The 24,107-nt window shown below is 45.6% G+C and overlaps 1 protein-coding gene across 1 annotated transcript in view; it reads left to right on the forward strand.

Annotated features, from left to right (window-relative positions):
- Positions 1-3,079: 3,079 nt before the first annotated feature.
- Positions 3,080-24,107, forward strand: part of LOC119404815 (vitellogenin-6) — a 32,766-nt gene continuing 11,738 nt past the window's right edge. Inside the window, exons 1-18 of the mRNA XM_037671487.2 lie at positions 3,080-3,211; positions 4,753-4,773; positions 5,405-5,547; positions 6,320-6,454; positions 8,226-8,426; positions 9,828-10,013; positions 11,523-11,665; positions 12,916-13,099; positions 14,191-14,375; positions 15,089-15,257; positions 15,984-16,154; positions 16,889-17,089; positions 17,919-18,139; positions 19,100-19,206; positions 20,668-20,957; positions 21,912-22,032; positions 23,088-23,334; positions 23,503-23,791. Coding sequence (XP_037527415.1) covers positions 3,169-3,211; positions 4,753-4,773; positions 5,405-5,547; positions 6,320-6,454; positions 8,226-8,426; positions 9,828-10,013; positions 11,523-11,665; positions 12,916-13,099; positions 14,191-14,375; positions 15,089-15,257; positions 15,984-16,154; positions 16,889-17,089; positions 17,919-18,139; positions 19,100-19,206; positions 20,668-20,957; positions 21,912-22,032; positions 23,088-23,334; positions 23,503-23,791 — 3,057 coding nt within the window. The 5' untranslated portion in view covers positions 3,080-3,168. The remainder of the gene's footprint in view (positions 3,212-4,752; positions 4,774-5,404; positions 5,548-6,319; positions 6,455-8,225; positions 8,427-9,827; positions 10,014-11,522; positions 11,666-12,915; positions 13,100-14,190; positions 14,376-15,088; positions 15,258-15,983; positions 16,155-16,888; positions 17,090-17,918; positions 18,140-19,099; positions 19,207-20,667; positions 20,958-21,911; positions 22,033-23,087; positions 23,335-23,502; positions 23,792-24,107) is intronic.

Genomic DNA, 24,107 nt, shown 5'->3' on the forward strand with positions numbered 1-24,107 from the left:
TGCCAACTTGCCCAAATATCCACCTTACTTAAAATCATAAATTGATTGTTTGCACGAGTGCTTTTTTTTTAGCTGTCCTTCTTTTTTATCTCATACACAACCTTGCTCTCTCTCTTTTTTTTTCGGTCTTTTTACTGCAATGTGCATTTTGCGACGTGCTGCCAAACTAACCTCTCTGCTTTATTCTTACTTTAACTGTTTACAATCCACCTGAGTGCACTGTTACGCCAAGGCGACGCCGAGGACAAATGCATAATAATCTGGGAGTGCCTGGAGTATACAGTAACAAAAATTCTGCTTAATACTTAAGTAACTATCGAAATTGAGCTTTTATAATATATGCGACGGTTCCAAGGCGAATGTGAGAAACGACGGAGGATGAGGAAAGATGGAATAGACTGGTCTTCAGACTGGTGCTATGTCTCTTTCGTCCCATACATAACAATGGAAATTATTAGGAGCCATCAAAAAGATGTTAGAAAGGGGATTCGAGAAACATTGTTCTGCCAAATGCTTCACTTTTCTCATGAGCATCTCTACGAGCCGTTTTAGGCAATTTTTTTTCCATAGGCACTGGATTTTCAGTTGTCTCACCTTCACAGGTAACTTGACGACGCTTCATGCTTAGTTGGCCTAGCTATTAGGGGTGCCGCTTGTATCGTGTTTCTATACTTGTTCACTGTGATCGTTTGAAACGATCCGGTGATCCGGCATTACCTAAACGGTAATACGCTCACGAACAAGGTAAAACTCCAGATCGCTATTTGCGCCATTGTGCGAAGGCTTCTTATTGACGTTTCTGTAATTAGATTGGAAGTCGCTAGCTGGTCGGCAAGCAAGCAGCAGCTCACACGTTAAGGTCCCTCTTCGGCAACGTGAGGGCCTAGAGGCATAGAGTGTCCTATAGATACACTATAGGGAACTCAGGCGCTAGTGTCAATGGGAGCCGCAACGCATCGCGCTTCAGCCAGCATGGGAATGATGGTTAGAACACGGATTTGTCTAAACTTCGTTCTTTCGGCTCCGTTTGGCTCCGCGTCGCCTGCATTCGCTTTGTCGCAAGACGACGTTCAGCAAAAGTCTGCAGTTACACTTAACCGCTTCAATCTTTTTAGCCTCACCAATTCAAATCTGGTCACGAAGTTCACAAGGGTCCATTCTTTTATCCGAAACGAACGCCAAAACACAGCAATAAACAAAGCCACAAGTGCGTTCGAAGCCGTAAGCACAAAGATTAGGTAAATCCGCCTACTACCCATCATTCCCATGGTGGCTGAAAGATCGCAGCGCCAGAGTTCCCTCTAGGTAAATGCAGGAAACCCTATGCCTAGCGGGACCGAAAGCGCCGACCGCTGCCTGGACACGCCGTGGGGCGGAGTGTCACCACAGTTATTTTTCTTACATCGTGTTTAGAACGAACGTGAACGATTAGGAGCACTGTGTATTGTACTGTGGGAGAGCCGTTAGCTATTCCTTCTGGTAAGAGGAGCCCGCCCGTCGGCGACTTCTCAATGGAGCCAACGTCCACCAGCGATTGCGAACGTACACTATAATAAATAGCCTCAGTGTTCTCCCTCGTTAAACTGCAAAAAATATTCTTCGCACCTAATAAAGATTTCGTGCAACCAGAACAGGGCGATATACATTTCATATGCTTCATGATTCCTTCGTGTCCTTTAAGCTAACATTGCTTGGGAACGCTAGCAAACATCGTTGGCAAGCTAGAAGAGAACGCAAGCTTGACGCATGGGTGTAACCATGTGAATGTAGAAATATACGTTACATCCGGACACCAAAGATAAAAAAACCCTTCGGTCTACCCGTACCCCAGAGCAGTGGGAAGGCATCCTTCGCGACGGTGCCCCCGAGGTCAGTCGGCCGCTCGTCCGGCGGGCCCGGGCTATCGCAGAAGTTGTCATAGGAGTCCCGGGATAGGGACCCTCCCTGTTTTCTTTGAACTTGAATAAAGAAATCTTTCATCATCATCACAGAGTCCCTTACAGATTCGCCTAGGACGACTTGAAGGCGAAAGCCATCTTCTTCTTTCGCGTCCTGCTGTTCTTCTTCTCGGTTGATCCTACCTCCCCCCCCCCCCCCCTCCCCCCACAAAAGTTTCTTGCACCTAACGTGGCTTTGCAGTGCCGAACCTGGAGGCACTGCTAAGCCACGCAACAATTTTCACAGTTTTCTCTTTTTTTTTCGATCTTGCGGATAATCAGTCCAGCATTCAAATAAAAGGGATATTCAAACCGAATATTCGAAATATCCAGATGAGTTGCAGAAGTACACGAGCACAAGCGCGCGAAGGTGAGTTGCATCTTTGCCCAGAAATTGATGCGAAACAAACAATCCGCCACGTTGTCCCAGTGGTTACGGAGCTCGACTGCTGACCCTAAGGTCGCGGGATCGAGTCCCGGCCGCGGCGGCCGCATTATCGATGGCGGCGAAAATGCTTGAGACCCGTGTACTTAGATTTAGGTGCACGTTAAAGAACACCAGATGGTAAAAATTTCCGGAACCCTCCACTACGGCGTCCGTCATAATAGTATCGTGATTTCGGAACGTAAAACCTCAACAATTATTAGAAAAGAACGGCACAGGAGCCTGCTTCGGGTGCACGAAGCGATCACATGTAGGATCGCGGCTCCGTGTTCAAAGAGCAATATTTATCGCTACAAAAGTAAATTCAGGTTCGACGACCCTTTGGCGGCGATTTCGCTCGAGAAGGCTCGTTCCACCGTTGCCCTATTTGAATAAAAAAAAACATTGGCCGCGACAAGAAAACATCTCCTCTCAGGACAAAACTGAGCTTGTTTCTTTTTTTGATGCTTTCGAGTGGTTTCATTTCTATCGGACACGGTGGAGGGAAAAGCTCTGTCGCCCCTCGTGAAGGGGTCCGAGACCCTCGAAGACAGCCGGAGGCCGAATGCTTATCATCCGATCACGCGCCACACAAGGAACCGATACAAGTCTTGCGAAGGGCTCTCGTCGATACAAGTTATCACACTTGTACTACCTGTCCGAGCAGCCGCTCCGCTCCCATTGGTCAGCTCGGATCACGTGGGTCGTCGGGCGGTTGTTATAAAAAAGCGCCCCCCTGCCTTGCACAAGTAGCGGCCGTTACAGCGCGGGGTCTGAGCTCCGTCCTGCAGTGACCGAGGAACAATCATGCGGCTACTACTGGGGCTTGCAGCCCTCGCGGCTGTGGCCGGTGAGTACTTAGATATTTTTATTCGCGTTGTCGTTTTCTTTCTTTTTTTTTTTGCTGAATTGAACGGCGGTCGTGACATGGATGGAGGGGTGTCTGTGGATGTACCGATCATCACGGTACAGGAGCAAAAGTTATGGTTTTGAGTACCGATCGTTAGACTAAGAACGATACATAAACTTCTCGCTCCAAGAGCAGCAGGAATCAATCTAAGACGCATCTTCGCAGCAATAGATACGGTTTAGCACAGTGGTTCTCAGCCATGGATGTTTGGAGGACCCCTCGTGGACTTGTAGAAGTGACGAGGGACCCCTTGCAGTGAGAGAAAAGGGAAGGGTCATAACGTAACACCGATGTAGCGTGAAATAGGTGCCTTTGATTTCTCCCTCGTAAAGAATGGACAAACTAAAGTTCCACGCCAATTCAATCTCAACAACTTGTAAATAAGTTGTGCGGTCTGCAGCCACATTAAACCTGTTTCTAGCTATGTTTGGTCTTCGAATATGCAAGCCTAGAAAAGCATGATAGCGCGCACATGTAGTAGAAGACTGCAAGGAAAGCTTTACAGCCATCTTACGAAGAAAGGAAAACATAAGTCAGCTCCGCCGCAATGCAAATGTGTTATGCGGCGAAGATTACCAAAAATCGAAAGGGGCCGCTGTCACGGAGGCACTTAGCATATTGTGCCTTCAAAAAAGGAGTATTTTTTTTTTTTCGAGGATGGGTTCCTCGGACCCCCAAGAATGGCTTCGCGGATCCCGCGGTTTCCGGAACCACTGGTTCATCACATTGTCGAGTAATGAGGAGTCCTTTAAGTGAGCGTTCATTGCGACAGTAACTTGCCCTCAGGGGGTACTGACCATACATGTGCATGCAACGTATGAGAAAACGTCCCGTTAGCTCCACAAGTGTACCGTACCATGGTACCCGTTCGCACGATGTGCGCTCATGATAGCGCATATCATTTCCAGCCGGACAACGTTTCAGAACATGTAGAAGTGCTCAGCATATGTTACGACGCATTTGTGGAGGACATTTTTTTAACAAGCTCATGAAATGTCGCGATGTCTGTCTGAACCTTCTAAAGCGGAGCACCCTAGGCGTCACCGTAGACGGTACATTTTTGTGCGTTAGCGATGGGGGAAAGGGGACACTATCCGTGTCTTAGTTAGAGCTTAAATTTTCAATGAGGCAAACGTTTTTTGTCAAAGTGGCGGCGTCTCGAGTCCAGAATTTCACAGCCTTGAGGCGATAAATTTGGGAGCTATTTATAAATTGCTGACGAATACGTAATGTTATAGCCAATGCAGTTGGTGCTATTGAAACACACAGGACTACTCTGGGCTCAATAGCCTTGAAAAAAGAGCATGACAGCAGTATTGTTTCGTGCTTTTAATGACTTACACACATGGCTGTCCTAAGGCACTTCCTTAGAAAAAGAAAGCTCTCTAGTTTTCAGCGAAAAAAAATAAAATGTTTTGGAAAGCATATTCAACATGTGGCTAACACGTGACTTGCTTTTTCTTTCTTTTTCCCGCCAACAGTGTCCTTCACCTTCGGAAATGGTAAGATTTCATAAACTATAAACGCGTCAACGAGCTATTTAAGATTACGGGAATTTGAATGTGACTACTTTCTTTTGTGTGTGTGTGTGTGTGTATGTGTGTGTGTGTGTGTGTGTGTCTGTGTGTGCGTGGTGTTAATTAAGAAAAAAGATCATACAATAAAGGGAGAAAGAAATACGCCGGAGCGGTTGCTCTCAGTATAGAATTCAAGAAAAAAAAAAAGGCTTGCAGCCTTTGTGGTTGACTTGGGGGGGGGGGGGGGGGCTTGTTACGTGACAAAACCACGATATGATTATGAGGGACGTCTCAGTGGAGGGCTCCGGAAATTTCGACCACCTGGGGTTCTTTGACGTGCGCCTAAAATCTAAGTGAACGGGCCTCTAGCATTTGAACTCCATCGAAATGCGGCCGCTGCGACCGGGATTCGATGCCGCGACCTTCGGGTCAGCAGTGGAGCACCTTAACCACTAGACCACCGCGGCGGGTTGCACATTTGCACTGCATGTGGCTTTAATAGTATTGTCTTTGTATAAATTGCGGATTAGAATTGCTTACGTTACTTTCTTTCTTTTTTTTCTTCTTCCTTTTCTGGAGTTTGAGCGACTGATTTTTACGTGCCGGGGTCTCGCAGGTTACGAGATGGGACGCGAGTACATATACGACTACTACGGACACTTGCACACGTTCATGCCCGGAATGAGTCAGCAAGTCTCCGGCATCGTCCTCAAGAGCAAGATCTTGGTACAGCCCAAGAGGGACTATCTCATTTTCAAGGTGAGCATCGATTGACACTCGAAACAACGGCGACTACGCGGCTTTCTTGTCATCAATTCATGCTGTCGTCATCTCATCAAGCGTAATCATTTTAAAAGAATAAGGCAATGAACTAAAATGGCCTCCAACCTCACAGTACGCCCACTTCAGCGCAATCTTTTTTTTCCCCGTAGGTTTACGCGGAAGTATACAGACAGAGAGAGAGAGAGAGAGAGATACGAAGAGGAAAGGCAGGGAGGTTGACCAAGCTTTGGCTCGGTTGGCTACCCTACACTTGGGTGGGGGAAGGGGGAATATTAGAAAGGAAAGGGTAGAGAAGAAGAGTAAGAAAGAGATGGATGAACAGTTAGCTTGAAACTACACAACACGAACTCGCGCTGTCTGTTCACAGGCGCTCGTGAAGTCCGGTGGTCCTCAAGAAGCACAAGAGGGCTTTCGTGGCCTTGCGCATATGCGATACCGTAGGCCAAGGTCCCAGGATCTAAACCAATGCACTTGATGCTGCATAGCTAGAGCTGTTTAGTTCCCGCCTTTAACCAAGAAACACCAAGGGCAGGCCTTTGTGGGAAACACATCATCCGCTCAATTTTCATTTACGCATCCTTTGCGAAGGTTCATTTCGTTGGCACTTGACAAAGTGGGGGGTGGAGCAGAGGAAAGATGGTGGGAGGGTCTGTGCGGTGAAAGTTCACGCCCCTACTGGATAACCCTACGCACGCCTACACGTGTGCCCTGCATGTTTCAAGCACTAATATGCCCCGTTTTGCGCCAGGTGATCGACATGAAGTTCGACAGGGTTCACAAGGATGTGGAGGATTTCGGCGAGCACCCGTTCCAATACAGAATGGTGGACGAGCTGACCCGCTTCATCGAGAAGCCCTTCACGGCTCGGTACGACCACGGAAAGGTAAGTTAGAGCAAATATCTGTAAACACTCGCGTGAATGCGCGACTATGGGGGCGCTGCCGCGAATTAAACTTGGTGATTAATGAAGAAGATAAGAGACAGCGCTTACGACACGACTGTAAGTTAAGTATGATAAAAATTATAGACTGTCAATCACTGGACCGATATGGAACAAAGCGTCGCATTCACATCACAAGTACCGTTTCCCCAGTTACGTCACTTTCCACTTATGTCACGTGACTTCAGTGTCGTATCTAGCATCCGTTGGGCCACTTCCGGTCGGACACGTGACTTCCAGCTAACCGCTTCGTTCATTACGTTGACTTCCAGTTTCGATTTAAAGGGACACTAAAGAGAACAACGAAATTTCACATATCAGTGAATAACTCTTTCGCAATTCCATTGTCACCAGGTTTGCCGCAAGAACGCGCTTGGTAAGCGAGAAAACGCGCAAAAAGAAAATGCTGGTGGCGACACCTCCTTGAAATTCCAGCACCGGACGTCGTGACGTCATAGCGTTTGACGGCATCTACCAGGTTCTGCGTAGTTCCTGACCAGTAAAAATGAAGTACATTATCCTCTGAGGGGAACAAACCAAGTTTCGAGAAATTTCGTTGAGCGAGCGTCGCCAAAATGCGAGAAATACGCTTTGAAATCCGTGACGTCACGTGCGGCGATTTCGGCGCGAAATTTAAAAATGGAACTTTGACCTTGGTTTTCTCCTCTGTTAATAAATCTATGATCGTGAAATTAACGACATTACAGTTCCCAGGGTACAATTTATTAATCTAGACCCCCAGCGTTTTTTTTTTTGAAGACACCAATATTTGCGTTGGTTACTGAGCGGACTATATTGAAAGACTGCACCGCGACGGTATGTGCGCTCTGTTGAAACGAGAGTTATTGAACATGTGGTATATATATAGTTTTTGTTTCTTATTTTCTATCCCAACAACTATGTGGAAAGGGGTAGTCGTCACCAAGCAATGGTGACAACAACGCCTTCATTTATTTTCTATTTCAATAAAAAAAATCTAAACCTATTCATTGCTTCACTTAGTGTCACTTTAAGGCATGTGCCTGTTTCCATTTTGGTGTGCACTTCACTTGAGGTTAGCGTCTAGCTAGAGAAGGTTAGAGACTATTTAAATAAGTTCAGAAGTTATCGTCGACGTTATCGTGAGTAGCTTTCACAAAAACAAGATAAAAAATAAAAAGACGGGGGGTGGGGGGAAGTAGCGGCTACATGCCCCGGTAGGCAGAGTATTCGAGATGAAGCTTGTGTTGTACTAAAATGTCTCGTTAGTAGTACTGCGTCTAACAAACAATGTAACAGTCAAAAATATTTCAACAGAATTCGAAGCACTCATACAGTACAACACAGTAAAAAGATAGTCGATACTTTAAGCAAACTAATGTAGTCAAACCTCAGCATTCGTCTCAAAAAACGAAGCCCGAAATCCGGAATATATCGTTCCACTCCAGGCCGACTTCAAAAGGTGCTTTTATTTACGCACTTGATCATAACTACAGCAGGATGTGTCCCTAAACAGCTAGCTGCCGAGGTCACTAGTTGGTTAAGTCGTCTTCTTCCGTGTTTTTTTTTCTTTCTTTTTTTTTTTTACTTTTATACCATGAGGAGAGCAGGAGTTCAGTGTGAGAGGTCTCCGGGCATCCTTGCGTCTGCGAACACAACTAAGTGTTCAACACGCGAACACTGATTCCCTGCTCGGTTTGTGACATGGCATGTTGTTCTTGCCTCCGCGCCGCAGATAATGAACATCCAGGTGACCCGGGGTGAACCCATTTGGTCAGTGAACATGAAGAAGGCCATTGTCAGTCTCTTCAACATCGACCTAGAAGCCATCAACCCTATCTTGCCCAAGGAAGAAGCCTTCTACGCCGACTGCGAACGAGGCAACTGCGTCGGCAGCATGCGCACTGAGCTTCCTGGCATGTACCGCATTTACGAGGTCAGTTGGTCGCAATTGTGACCGTGACTATGAATGTGCAACCATGACACAATAACTGACGCAGCGGTATCAACTATTGTGCCTTGCCTGTTATCTCTTGCCGTTTATACCAGGATTTGCCAAACATCCTCGCCCGAAAAATATTTCGCATTTGCCGCTGTTTAAGCAATGCCGATATTGCTGTCTATAATTTCTGCTCGGCACAGATGCACAAAAAAAAGAGAACTACTTGTGCAGTTTTTCTTTTCGCAGTTGCAGTTATTTGTTGTGCAGTTCTTTTTTTAGCCGTATAAGTAGTTGCCGACCCCTCTCACGAGACTTAAGTTTGCCGCACTGAGGCAAGGAATAGAAAAAAAAAAAATAGAACGACTGTTTTGTGCGTTGTGTCTATGGATGAGATATTTCACCCGAGGTAACTCAAAGATAACTCTTGAAAACGCTAATTTAGGAGGGCAGATGTTCGTTAAACTACAAGCTATACTATAAGAGGTCATTCTTGTCGGTTACGGTAATGAACGTCACGAACTTGGAACATGACTTGCCAACTGAAATCGAACACGGTAAGACTCTGCTGATTAAGTATATTCAGACACTACCGAATTCAAATGAGTGCTTACTACACTGAATGCGTTATTCACTTCTACGACTCCTGTCTTAGTTTTCGTAACTATATACATACTGCAACGAAAGTTAATAACGGGGATAAGATATCCCGCTTCAAAACAGAGCGTAGCCAGAGAGAAAGGGTGTCTCATTTTTTTAAATATGACCTTTTAGGGAGTTATATAGAGCAGTTTGCCGCCATTGCATGCCCGTACAAGCGAATTAGAATTTACTTCTATCTCTACGACCCAGAGATGACAATATTTCTCCTAAAAAGTTATTGAATTACATTACAAATTACAGCTGGCTGAAAGTAATGACATTATATTACGATTACTTTTTAGAAGTAATGAAATTACTTCAAAGTCACTTTAAAAAATGTTCATTCATGCACAACTCATGTACACTATAGTACTTACCGCACATCTACATAAATATCTCGGACCTCTTCCTTAAACTTCCCACACTTAAGGTTTGGCAGTCAGATTAGCTCGTCCGCTATTTTTTATTTCCTTTATTGGTCAATTTTTTATGCCATAAGGGAAGCGGACATGCTATATTTTAGTCAAGGGTAACTTGGAAGGTAATGAGTGATTTCCTTGAGGTCACTCGCTTGAAGTAACTCATTACATTGCTAAATTACTAGGCCACAAAAGTAATTCGTTAAATTACTACGTACATCACAGCGAAAAGTAGTTAAGTTACTGTAACTGTGTTACCGAAAAGTCTGCTACGAGCAACTATCGCACAAATAGGTAAGACGTTGCTAGCGGCAAGTTTTATGATTCTTCAACGCAGGATGGCATCTATGGCGAGTGTGAGACCATGTACGACATCCAGAAGACGGTGAACCCCGAGAACCCGTTCGCCAATGTCTTGAACGTGACCAAGATCAAGAACTACAAAAAGTGCCGCAACACGCCTCAGGTCTTCTTCAAAGTCAGCCACGGCTCGCGATGCGTCGACTGCGCCGGTGACGAGACCGTGAGTAAAACATATCGCGTAGACCCAGAGAATGCTTCAGATTTTTTTAAATACAGGGTGTTTCAGCTAACTTGAGCCAATTATATTTTTTAGCTGAATTTCGCGCACTGAGAAGAAAAGCTGAAAAATATACACATGGTAGCTAGCATAGAAGAAATAACCCGACGTTGCTGAACAAGCGTTACAAGATTTCTATTGAATCTTTTTCATAAGACTTACTATCTTATGGGTTAATTAAGCGATTTTTGTTAATAACCCAGCTTGGCGGATTGACAGCTATCTTAGCATAGATAAAATTTTCCGATGTTTCAGAACAAGTGACTACAACTTCCGTATTCAAGATTTCTCGTTCGTGTTACAAATCACAATGTTACTTAAGCAATCTTTGTTAATTAACCCGCTTGGCAGATTGGAAAAATATCATGACGTGCAGCATGAGGCTCAGAATAACACTGGGTGAATTCTACACACTAGCGTATATGTTTTGTTTTTTAATACTAGGCGCAAGCTTGCTGAAACGCCATGTATATCGTCAAATGCCTCTACAACAAACTTGTCTACAACGAAATGACGTGTATAACGCAGGAATATTCGTTGTTGCAATAATGTGAGAGCTCTGGTGCACGACCGTTACAACTAATAATGATTGTTAATGTTTTACGTCCAAAAATCAAGATATAATTATAAGAGACGCCACAGAGGAGGTCTCCGGAAATTTCGACCAGCTGGGTTCCTTAACGTGCACATACATCTAAGTGCACGGACTTCTAGCATTTCGCCTCCATCGAAATGCGGCCGCCGCGACCTGGAATAGATCCCCAGACCTTCGGGTCAGCAGTCGAGCAGCATGACCACTAGACCACCGCGGCGGGTACGACCCCAACGAAGTGAACTGTGTAAGAAGTGGTTAGAAGGTCCAGCGGACTTCGTTATAGAGGCGTATGACTCGACTTGAGGATGTCATCAATAGTCTAGTGAATTGCTTAAAAATGCTATTTTAGTCATCATAACTTCTCACACGGATTTTTCGTGAACCAGGACAGCGACGCTGTAACGTTCTCTTAACTTTCAGACAATGAACATTTTATGCTAATGCGGTCATTCGTGTTAGCGTTAGGGAAAAGTTGTTCTTAATGCGGAATTAGAAAGGCGACGCTGCACAGTGCTCCCCTGAAGGTTGGACAAGTAAGCGTCGTATCCTTACCTGTAAACCCTATAATCAATTACTCAGAACTATATGTACCAGACCACCGCAAATGACGCATGCTAGAGCAAGAATGACAGTGACGGAGAAGCAACAAGCTGACGAGAAAACAAGCTGAAATTTAAGCTCAAGAAATTGAGCATGAAAGCTCTTGACGATCGGTTACCTGGGCTCGGGTTATCTACAGCAGCGTGTCACACATTTGCCAAGGCACGTTGTGTCGTGTCTGAAAGTTTTAGTTTGTTCCCATACGCTAGGTCCAGCCCAGAAGTGCAACTAAAGCTTTCGATCACAAATGTTCGCAGCACCCGCTGACATCCAACGCGGCATACCACTACGACATCCGAGGAACCAGGCACAACTTCATCATCGAGAACATCATCGGTGACGGCGAGATTATGTACAGCCCCTACACGCCGGACGGAAACATCATCAGGATTATCCTCAAGTACGTCATGCAGGTTCAATCAAAGCCCGATGCTGTAGAAAAACTTTCGCTGAGACTATTGCACCTTTTTTTTTCCTAGTTCAGAAGCTTAAAACTTTAGAAATGCTTGCGAATCTTAGAAATTATCTACTTTGTCATGTCATGCTGAGTGCATAATCGCAAGGCAAAGTAACCAGTAATGGATACCAGGGTCATGAAAGAAAGAACGTCTTGCTTAAAAGCGTATATGTATTCATTTCCACGGAAACTGGACGCTGTAATCTTACACGTCGTATTGGAGTGAAAAACTAATACCGGAAAATGTTAGCTGATTGAACTGTCAAGCAGTTTAACGCGAGAGTATCTTCTGCCCACCTAAGGGGTTGCTTGACCCCAGCACTTCGTCACTGAAGCGTAATTCACGATGAATGAAAATAGAGCGAGAAAGCGTAGGACGAGACAAAGACAATGCGCTTGTTTGGAAGCTTAATGTTTCAGACGAAACGGCGACCACTTAAAGGGACACTAAAGGCAAATAACAATTTATGTGAGAGTGAGAGGTCAATGCTTGAGAACATCTAAAATGTCAACATTCTATACAGCAGCGTTTTATCAATCGAGAAAATAAGGCAAATGAAGGACACGTTTTGCGCCACTAGTGGGAGATTCTGGAACCTAGTGCATTCCAGTCTGATCCCTGCAAAAAAGAACTTATTGACGTTGCCCTTGAGAACGACACAAGTTCAGTTTCCAACGGGCTGTGTTCCGCTAAGGCCCCTTGCTCCGTTGCGCCGCAGCGCCGGCTGTCGGGCAGTAATGCAAGTGAAGGGCGGACATGGTTACGTCATAAAGCGTTCTCAAAGGCGGGCTGTTTGAACTGCACTAGCCGTGTGTGGACCACTAAAACATGATTTTATTTCAAACTCAGCATGTTTCATGGAACGGAACAAGCAGTACTATAGGTTTCTGGAACGCTATTTCAACAATACACGTCGACGTATTATTTTCCTGTATTGTCACTTTACCATTCGAAATGCTAACAACGCATAGAAGGTTTAGAAATCTACGAAACAAAATCTCTCTCTCGTCCCTTTCCAAACCTTCTATGCGCTGTTAACGTTTCGAAATGAATCCACACCAACTTGCCCGAGCGTCAACCCTTTCAAAGTCACTTTACTTGTTAAGGCTTTTAATCACTGTGATCGCAGCGGTGCGCTCAACCTGGAAACAATTCACAAGCGTTTTTGCTCTTTTGCGTTCACTCTGTGCAGCCGGACACTCCATTTGATAGAGATACGTGACAGCGTCAGTGATTTGACCTTCAACGAAGACATGGTGACCTACCCGAAGCTTTCCTTTGTATTCTCCGACGACCACGACACCAAGCGCGTGGTGGATCTCAAGAGCGCCCACCAACTCATAGCCACGTACGGACTCAAGGGCAACGTTGATGAGGTGCGTACGCAATTATCTTGGTGTAATCAATAAGGCGATCTTTTTTAATACTAAAATGGAGAATTCAAACGGCAATCGATACAGTCCGCGAAATTAAAAGTTCAACTTAGAACGCAGTGAGCTGCCTTTTTCCCAAAGCCAATGGTGCAGCTTACAAGTAAAAATGGGAAAATTACGCCAAGAACGGTTCTATATTTCAATACAACAGCTCCATCTGCTTGCCATAAACACGCATTACAGGCACAGTGGCACTCAGTATGAGCTCAACATAGTTGAAGGGGCACCAAGCCCGTGCTGTAACACTGGCGGGCGGGAAATTGGTTTCGTGAATAGCAGTACTCGAAACAATGTTCACGCCACTGATTACCGTCTATGTCGGCGCCACCACATAGCGTCTGCGCCTCTTTGACCACGGGCAGTGTGTTACAACTCATATTGGGCGCGACTATTTCATGTACACGTTGAGCCTATATTAAAGTGCCGCAGGCTGTGAGCTGAACAGCTGAACGAGTAAAGGGTATCAAACTTTGGCAAGGACATCCCGCCTTTTGCAGGCTAAGAAGTTAGAGGCGTTAAACTTTGTGGTTAATAATAGGAAACCAAGACTATGCTAGAGAGCTGCGCAAACTGAACATAATTCAGGCCATTACGTGCGGAACACGTGAAAAGTAAATCGCAGGGCTGTCTTATGTTTCTTTGAATACATTCGTTCTAAATACTGTTTCTGTTAGCGTTAGCTGAGTAAAATAAGTCGTTGTTCACCTTGGTTTCAAACCACGGTTAATGCCATATCCCATATAGCATTAGAAATATACAGTTAAGCAAGATGTCAATAATCTGAGCAGGAACTGAAGACTGGCTGTAGAGTGATGGAAACCCGAAAGCGTTGCTTAAATTCAGGACCTGATATGGATTGTGGCTGCAAATGTTTTTGTCCAACCAGTCTGTTTGCCGAGAGGAACATCAGTAGCACATTTTCCAATGGTAGATTCTTTTTTTCTAAAACAACAAGAATCATAGAGAATTCTTCAAAGTAAACTCAAGATGGCAGGTGCAAATGACATAGAGAGGTATTCATAATTCCTTCACAGGTTGGCCGACTCTTCAGGAACTTCGTGGAATGGGACTTCAGCGATGAAGACCTCAAGGAGGCCATCAAAAAGGACAAACTGCCGATAAGGTTCCTGGAAGTCATCTATTCGTTCGTCCTCCTTGACTACAACCAGATAGACGACTTCTACCACCGCTACGTTGAGCCTGGCTCCAAGGACCACAAGTGCGTTCATTTGATTTCAAATATTGCGCATTCTTTCATTATTTCTAGCTTACTAGGCAGCAGGAGCTGCGAATGTGGCGCATACTTGCGGAATTTAGTCGAAAAAAAAAAACATTTGTTCTAAGTGCGAAAGCAGCAAGCAAAGCGCTGCTAAGCTAAGTCAATCAACGCGGTCCAAATAATGCTTGAACATAATTAACGTCCTTACATAAATATGGTTTATATTACCTATTGACGAAGTATTTGCGCAGTAGTTCATCACTTTAGTAGCCCGAAAGCGCGCTATACTTCTCACTCACTTATTGCCCCCTTCCCTTTAACCAGGGACAAATAAAGTTGTTCATTCATTCATTCATTCATTCATTCATTCATTCATTCATTCATTCATTCATTCATTCATTCATTCATTCATTCATTCATTCATTCATTCATTCTCACTTACTTTCTTTTTATTTTTAAAGCCTGCCCTCAGGCATAGCAATTCACGGTATCGAAAGTGCACATGCAAATTTGCTTCATGTATGAAGTGTAACAGCGAACGGTAGGACAGTCTGTGAATCCAGCGGTCGTTGCGGTCCAGAGCAAGTTTCAGCACACTCGGATTCCTGATTAAAGTCATCTGATCAATAAGTTTCATGTTTGTTGATCTCCCATTCTGATGTGAACTCCCACCCGACTTGACGTATGGTTCCGCATACTTTCCGCTCACGCAGGGAGTCTTTCCTGAACGTACTCACTGCTGCCGGCACAAATCCGGCCTTTATGTACGCCAAGCATCTGATCCAGAGCAAGAAGCTCGATGAAGACGCTGCCTCCGAGATGCTCATCAACCTTCCTCTCCACATCCGGGAGCCCACGGAGATCCTCTTCGATGAATTCTACGTAAGTGCACTAAAATGTGACGTTGCATTCCTAACTTGCGTACAAAATTTGACTTCAAGTAGCCTTGATGGTACAAATCACATCACGAATGACTAGTAGCTTTCCGCGTGATAGCAGAAAGCGGTGGGACAAAGTGAGTGTATGGAGCGGGGCTAAACAGCGTATTATGTCAAAATAACGCGGAAATGCCAAAGGAAAACGACCTGCGACACGTGAACAAGTGAGTGCTGGAGACACGAGTACGACGCAAATACTATGCGTTACTATACGGCAGCATTTTAAATGGACGAGTAATTCCGAAGACTCGACAGCAACACTTCGCTCGAAGTCGATGAAGATCGTAAATAGAAAGGGGCCGGTATACACCAGCGCATGAGTTCACTTTACTTTTCATAATGGTGATAGACGTTTTCAAAATATCTCAATATTTGCATATTTTAGCGTGCATACTTAAACACGTCTAACGTTCGAGGCCATAATTTCAGAGAATGACTACGCTGTAGCTATAAAGCGGCCTAAATTCTTTTTGGCGCTCCTTTCATCCTTTCAATATTTCGATCCTGAATACATAAGGGTATCTTGACCTCGTAAAATTTTCAGGGTAGTTCTTGAGCACATTGGAAGAAAACTGTTGATATTTGTGATTTTTTTGCCTACGTTTTGTGCACTTTTTTTAACACACCTGTAATGCACCCATTTGTTTTTTCCCCCCTCAATTTATCGCAGCGTCTGTGCGAGGCGAGCTACGTGAGAGAGACGTTCACTCTACACTCGGCCTGCCTCCGGTCACTCAGCAATTTGGTGCACGACAGCTGCATCCTCAACTACCACAACACCTGGAACGACGCCAAGGAGCACGCCATCTGCACGCCAGAACTCGCCACCAAATACTACAACGTGAGTTAAACACCCTCATTCTCAGTTAAATCGAGACCCCAGGGGTGTAACTCTGATATGGCGACTTCTTCGAATTATAAAAAGATGCAGTGAAAGAGATAGGAAGCCTTGATGCAGAAGAAAGAACGCCATGAAAGTCATTAAGGTTCATACGTTAGAAATAGAAGATTCTTGTGTTCACATTTCCGATTTACCAGAAAGAAGTGAACCAGTGGGAAAGCTGGGCAAAAAGCTGTAGCTCTAGCTTGACCAAAGCGACCATTTCCTTCTTGCGCACCTCATCACAAAGATCAAAGAGCCTCCGGGACCGGAAGCATTAGATGCTTTTCTGCAGCTCATGTGGTTTTGCAGAGCCCTCGGGATCGGCCCACTTTTGACCAACCGACTATGCCATGTAATGACGTCATCGTGTGACGTCACCTTACGTGGCGTCATAGTGCACTCATGATGATGTCACAAATTTTGGCGACCTGTGACATCATATGGTGACCTCATATCACGTGATGATGACTTCTTTGCATCACTCGGTTTGACGCCGGCGGTCGCTTTTCGCGTTTGAAGAGGCATCTAAGGCTGAGTTAATACCATCACTGAGAGCGACCTTAGAGATGTAGTTCTGATGAAGTTCGTGGTTGAATGAAAACAGTGTTGATGATCACTGATGACGGCTCAAGAGAGTCGAGTCGACGGCTTCAGCTCTTGACGCGTAATGAACTGCCCTGTTGTTCTCACAGTACCTGGTGCCCGTGTACGACCGCGAGATGGGAATCCCCGAGAGAACGATGTACATCAAGGTGGCCGGAAACTTTGCCGTCAAGGAGTCTCTGCCGTACCTGGCGCACTACGCCCGAGACAAGATCAACAAGTACCCGGCTTACTTGAGGATGGTCGCCATCTGGTCCATGACCAAGTCCTCCTTCCTGTACCCGGAGAAGGTGAGGGACCAGCAGGACTCTTTGCGCCTGCGCGATAGGACGTTAAGGGAAACGTATAAGGAAAGTAAGACACGAGAGATGACCAGTGATTGTGTATGTCTGTAACCTCTGCGTCCGGAACCACATATAGTTGGCAGTTTTCGACAACTCGACGATTATCTGGATGAAAACAAGCTCTCCCTCGTGCTTGAATTCATAGAGTTTACTACAGTATTCACTAGTGGAAATTGTGGCGCTGCAATCTTTCAGCCACCATGGGAAAGATGGGTAGTATGGATTTGCCTAGTCTTTGTGCTAGAAGCTCCGAACGCCCTTGTGTCTTTGTTTATTTTTTGGCTTTTGTTTCGGATAAAAGAATGCCTCGTTGTGAAGCACGTGAGTTGATTTGAGTTAGAGAGCTTAAGAGGGTCAATGTGGTGAAGTGGCACTGCTGAAATTTTGCTGAACTTCTTGCGACAAAGCGGCTGCAGCAAATCCACGCACTGCTCATCACTCCCAAGCTGGCTGAAGCGCTATGGGTCAAAGGAGCTCCTTTGGAGCTCCTTTCACAAAGGAGATCCTTTGAAGCGCCAAAGGAGATCCCATAGACACTGCCGCCAGATTTCTTTTTAGAGTACTATTACTAAATTCTATGCTTAACCTGCGTTCGAAGATCCATAGATTGGGTCGGAATTAAGCTGCACAAAACCACATGAAGCACTCTAGAATGGAGCGTCTAGGGAGTTTACGGCTTTAGCGCTTCATAATACTGCACACAGAAAATGGTTGAAAAGCGACAGTAATTATCGAAAGGTGCAGTCACTTAATCTCGTGCGCTTGGATGATTCAGGTTCGTGAAATCCTGTTGCCCATCTACCGAAACTGGACCGAGACCCACGAAATCCGGATCGCCGCCTTCTCTGTTCTCCTGAGGACCCATCCCGACCTGTACCTCCTCAAGTCCATCGCCGCAGACTTGGTCACAAATGAGCCCAACACGCAGGTCATGACATTCGTTTACACCACGTTCAAGAGCTTCGCCGAGTCAGAATACCCGTGCCACTTTGATCTGTAAGTTGACACCAGCTTTTAATTCATTTTTTTTTTGGGGGGGGGGGGGTGCTATAACCACTTGTGTGTGTCTCCGCGACTTATACGACAGGCAAGACCTGAAGTGAAAAAGAAACATTAGGGTCTTTAGCATTACTTCTGTATGTATCTTCTAGTAAAGGAACACACCTCCTAATACTTATGTGTTGATGTTGCGCCTCAGATATGCGTAATATTTGCTTTTTGATCGACAATGTTCACAAGTATGAACGGCCGTACCAGTTCAAGATGGCTGGGCTTTGAGCAAGTGGTTAAACTTTGGCCGGGTGGCTGAATCAGGTGACAGACAGACAAACAGAAAGACAGAGAGACCAAAATTTCTGCGTTTAAGTTCCCCAAGAAGAAAGACTATCGTCTTTAATAAGCCAGTGGAAGACGGAAGCTCGTAGCGATGAGTGCCAATGGATCTGACGTTTCGACAAATGGTCTTGTCTTCTTCAAGGCTGCCTTGAACAAGACAAGACCACGTGTAGAAAGGTCGTCGGCTCCAGCGACACCATGTGCTCAAGCATTTTTCAAGACATTAGATGGGAGTTCAAAGCGCCGCAACGGCTCCACATTCTTAAAGAGTAAGAGCTGCATCGTGGAACACATTCACGTTTGATATTTCCAACTTATTAACTAGTCGGTCCCTGATGTTCTGAACCTGATTACACTAACGCTGTTCCCGTTCCTTCACTCAGATCTCGCGTGTTGACAGTGGACAATGCCCCAAGAAGCACTACTTAAGATTGAATGTTTAGATGGAAGGTAAACTAATTGTCAAGAGACAACTTGGGCAAGCAATTAAACTCAAGTTTTACAAGCTGAGCAAATTTCTTACTTGAGAGCACAGTTATTCAGGAGTGCGAAAGCTAGTACAGGCTGTCTTTACAAGAATTATCGCCATTCATGTATCCAATTTGTATCCCCACAAACCAGGTCCCAGCACCTCCGATACGTGATGCCCATCATTGAAGAGATCGACGTACTGAAGGACATCAACGAATGGACATATTCGAAGCTGCTCATGGACAGTGGATACGAGCGTGAGTGAAGCGCAATTGCATATTGAGCGTTGTGCCACCTCCCGAATTACATGACAGAAGTGTTTTTTTTGTACGGCCCAATATGACATACGAGTCGAGACAACCTCCACTGCTTCTTACAGCAACAGACACGACTTATCAAACAAGATAAATACCTGCGGTAGAACATACAATGAAAGGGGTGGGGTGTTATCAATTTGGACGTTATACGGAACATGACGGCGACGGCAAAAACCCGTCGAGACTGTCCATATAATTGTTATCGCAATAAAATAAATCGCGTTTCGAATTCTATTCGCTTTGTTAGTTACGTACATAGCCGAATGGGCTGACAAATTGGTGCAACGTCCTGACAAACTCGACTTGTGCGCATTAATACGAGCGCTGAACGTGCGTGATACATTCGTGGTCAAAATGCGGAGAAGCCTCATGAAAAGCAGGGCGCTTGTTACTATACTCACTTTGTAGTGGTTGGAAAGGTGAAAGTCAGCCGAATCGATTTCACAAGAAAACCTGTATCGCCGGCATCGAAAGTGCTTTTCGCTGCTCATTGATTTTGTCGGAATGAACCATAACTCAGCCATCATGCATTTTACAAATGCATGAATAAGAATGATCACATTAGAAAAGAGGGTTACTTGCATCAAGGCCATATATCGGCTCACGTATTAACTGGAAACCATACCTAGTTGGCATAAATAATCATCGCGCAGAACGTAGAGTACACGCATAAAGGCAGGCGGCTGCAGATATTTGACGCTACCCGCTATTTTTTGGTCAGCTACACCTCTTTTAAGCCCACATACATTGAACCAAAAAAATTACATTTCTTTATTACATGAATATGGGCGCATGCGCTACGGAATTTTCGTATTACTTGAATTAATAATAATTGTTGGGGTTTTACGTCCCAAACCATATTATAATTATGAAAGACGGTGTAGCGGAGGGCTCCGGAAATTTCGACCATCTGGGGCAGTAGCATAGTAATTAGAAATTTTTTTTCGGAGAGGGGGGGGGGGGAGGTTTAGCCATACATTATGTATGTTCGTCTGTGTGTTTGTATGTGTGCAGGTATATACATGCACACTTGCAAAATCGAAAAATTTCTTGGGGGGAGGGGTTTCGGCCCTCGTTGTGGCTACGCCCCTGTCCTGGGGTTCTTTAACGTGCAGCTACGTCTAAGCATACGGGCCTCTAGCATTTCGCCTCCATCAGAATGCGGCCGCTCCGACCGGGATTCGATCCCGCGACCTGCGGGTCAGCAGTCAAGCACCATATATGGTGCTTGACTGCTGACCCGCAGTGGTTATAATTGAATTATTGAATTGGTGGTTATAACCATTAATTCAATAAAAATAAAGGCCTTATTGATGACACATTACCTTCACGCTGCGGCTTATTCATGTTCACCATGTTAAACTTATATCGCTCTCCCCGTGTTTTCGTTCCGTCGCACAGCCGAGTACGACTACGGCGGTTTCACGGTGCTGTCGTACATCATGGCCAACGACAGCTACCTGCCGCGCTCGGTGATGTTCAAGGTGAACGACTACAAGAACAACTTCAACTACCACAGCCTCGAGATGACCTTCGACGCCTGGGGTCTTGATCACGTGCTTGACAAGGTGTATGGACCGCACGTCACCGGCGACGTACACCCGGAGCGCAGCCTCTGGAACTTCTTCGGACGCAAGAGGCCCACGCGTGACATATCGGTCAACAAGGAGGTCAAAGAGATCGATCAAAACGTGAGCGAACGAACATCCCGTGGGTAGCCTCGATCGGTGCGAACACAACACAGAAAATTCTGGATGCATATGAGCCAAAAGCACGATATGATTACGAGGCACGCCATAGAAAGGGGACACTGGGTTCATTTTTACCAAACGTAAAGCTAGGTTTCTGGCGGAAAAATCCAGCGTCGACCAATCGTTAAAACACAAACACAAAGAAAAAGACGTTTCGGTCTCGCTAGGGGTACCTTGTTCACAAATTGCTTGTGAGCAAGGTCCCCGTAGCGATACCGAAACGTCTTTGTCTTTGTGTGTGTGTTTTAACAATTGGTCGGCGCTTGATTTTTCCGCCATGAACTTTCCCAACCAGACGGGTTTCCGCCGAACCCTGGACTTCAAATCTAGGTGTCGTGTGCAATAAACGCTTGATTTCCTTTATTGACAAACTACAACAAAGTTATCTCTTAGGTGTCAGTCTGCACGCGCTAACGTCATGTATCTACGTTTGGGCTGCGTGAGTTAATGCGACAACGTCTACAAATGCTACTGCTTCCTTGGTCGAGACGGAGGCGACACCCTGGGTGAGATGTGAGACGCGGTTCGTGGATTTAGGTGAAATATGCCTGTGGGGACATATAATGCCAGCTGTGTCACTGTAGTGCTGATGGTTTACCGAAGTGCAGCGGGTGGGTTCGCCACATTTTAGATCAATATTTATACTCGTTAAGGAGAATTTAACTCGTCACCTGATTCAGCCTTATCAGAAGAAAGCAAAGTGCAGAGAAACTTCATCTTCGGTAGTGCACCTGCATTAAAATGTAATCTCGCTGTCAGAACAGCTTCATAATGTGTTACGCGTTTCTTTCAAGAGTGAACAATGTTGCACATCCCCGAACGCTTCTGATTAATGCACACTACACGCAACGTACGTTACTTTTGTCTTCGTGCTTCTTTTCTTCTGCCGAACAGCTCCACATCAAGACACGTGACTACGAAGAGGCATTCGTGACGTTCCGGGTGGCAGCCTTCAACAACGAAATCATGTCCTTCACCTTCAACGAGACCATGCTGGCTCCGCTGTTTACTGAAGGTGAGGCCGGCATGCTATTGTGCTCTCTACTAAGCATATGTTATGGTGCCCTCGATATAATAATAATATCTGAGATTTAACGTCCCAAAACCACGACATGATTATGAGAGACGCCGTAGTAGAGGGCTCCGGAAATTTAGACCACCAGGGGTTCTTTAACGTGCACCTAAATCTAAGTACACGGGCCTCAAACACTTTCGCCTCCATCGAAAATGCGGCCGCCGCGGCCGGGATTCCATCCCGCGACCTTCGGTTCAGCAGCCGAGCGCCATAACCACTACACCACCGTGGCGGGGCATAGTGCCCTCGATCGACAAGCACAATACGCTGGCTAAGTGGTGCGAGGTGGTCTTAGGACGAGTTCCCCGCATTGCCGGTCATTTTCCACGTGTACACGCTCGCTGGCATAGGAGAAATAGTGCTAACGTAGTGTGTGTACTAGGATAATTTTCTCGACTGCATATGCCTGTAGCTGCTGTGTGCGGAACACAAACAGCTCAGACCACTGCCTCTAGATCAGCCAAGGGTACTTGAGAAGAAAACATTTTTTTAGAGCACAGAATGCTTGAAGAAAACAGAGAAGCGTGCAGAACATGGTACACTTGAAGATGAGCCTAAGTAGAAGGTTTCTGCTATACCATATGTGCACAAGGTCTCGCATCGCCCAAAAAGAATGGTAAAAAAAGAGGGGGTTGATATTGTTTTTACGGCTAAAAGTAAGTTGCGGTCCCTTTGCAAGAGTGTGGATGCTGATGGCACTTCCAGCGTGGGGTGTAGGAAGAAGCAAGCTAGAGAGTACGCTATGTCATATCTTGTCCTCTCCTTTCTTCAAGCATTCTGCGTACTAAGATATGTCTTCCTTGTCAAGTATGTTGTACCAACCAAGGATATGTACCAACAAGGCAAAACAGTCACCTTGTTGCAGCCAAGGCTACATTAGACGCTCACTTGTGCAATGCACACTTCAGTGAAAAAAAAACCGCAGAAGCCGATTACATCAGCAGCGACGTTTCGCCTCTTCCCTTCACGTTCACCTCTCCTTCAAAAATGCCCAGGAGCCGACCCGTTCTCATGGATCCAGAACTTGGCCGGAGAGGTGAAGGACTTCAAAGTCCAGGAATTCCTGATCGGCGAGGATATGTCGCTGTTCCTGCCAACCGAGCTCGGTCTGCCTTTCTACCTTGAGCAGAAGCAACCGTTCTTCATGAACTACAAGAACAAGGACTTCAAGTTCGACGTCAAGGTCGCCCCAGATGGCAAGTACATCGAGGAGATCGGCGTCAAGATGCAGGGACACTTCCTGTAAGTTGAAAACTCATCCAGTTCACGATATGCTAGTTACACGCCATGCCGTTTACTAACGGAGTTCGCTGCTAGCCTTACTTCGTATAACATTTCAATCTTTTTTTGCTATCGCATTCATTACTTCGCCCTTGATGCTGAACTGTGACTTCTTTGTTTTCGCGACAGGTACGATGCGCACATGATTGAAACTGCGAGCGTCCTGCTTCCCTTCGAGAAGGTCAGCGTCGGAGTGGGCTACGACAGCCGAAGCGCCATCTCGGTGCCGTTCAACTTTGACGCCGGTCTCAGCTTCGTCGACCATAAATTCAAGATCCACACGCGCCCGCAGACACCGCACGAAGTGTTCCACTACGAATTCAAGCCTTTCAGCTTCGTCGAGAGCTTCGAGAATTCCCTGCCCATCATTCACGAGGATACCCGCGTCGACATCTTCATGCCCGAAGATCTTCACAAGGTCAGCACACTGACAGCGCTCGTCTTGTACGCGCAGACTTACATGTAGAGACCGGTACACTGTTAAAGGGAACACTTGCGTGCAGGCCATGTCCACAATTCGCTGTCTTGCAAAAAGTGTAGCCGCTTAGATTTGCAGAAGACTACTGGTGTTTGACATTTCTCACTACTTTTGACAGACTAGTGCCGTGTACGAATAGTGTTTACACATCCACTTGAAGTTAGGGGGCCAACATTATGAAAGGTGCTCATTCGGGTGTTTCCTTTAACAGTGGATCGTAAAGTACGAACGCAGTTCGGAGACATCGTGTGTCCAT

The sequence above is a fragment of the Rhipicephalus sanguineus genome, chromosome 9 (assembly GCF_013339695.2).
Source record: "Rhipicephalus sanguineus isolate Rsan-2018 chromosome 9, BIME_Rsan_1.4, whole genome shotgun sequence".
NCBI lineage: Eukaryota > Metazoa > Arthropoda > Arachnida > Ixodida > Ixodidae > Rhipicephalus > Rhipicephalus sanguineus.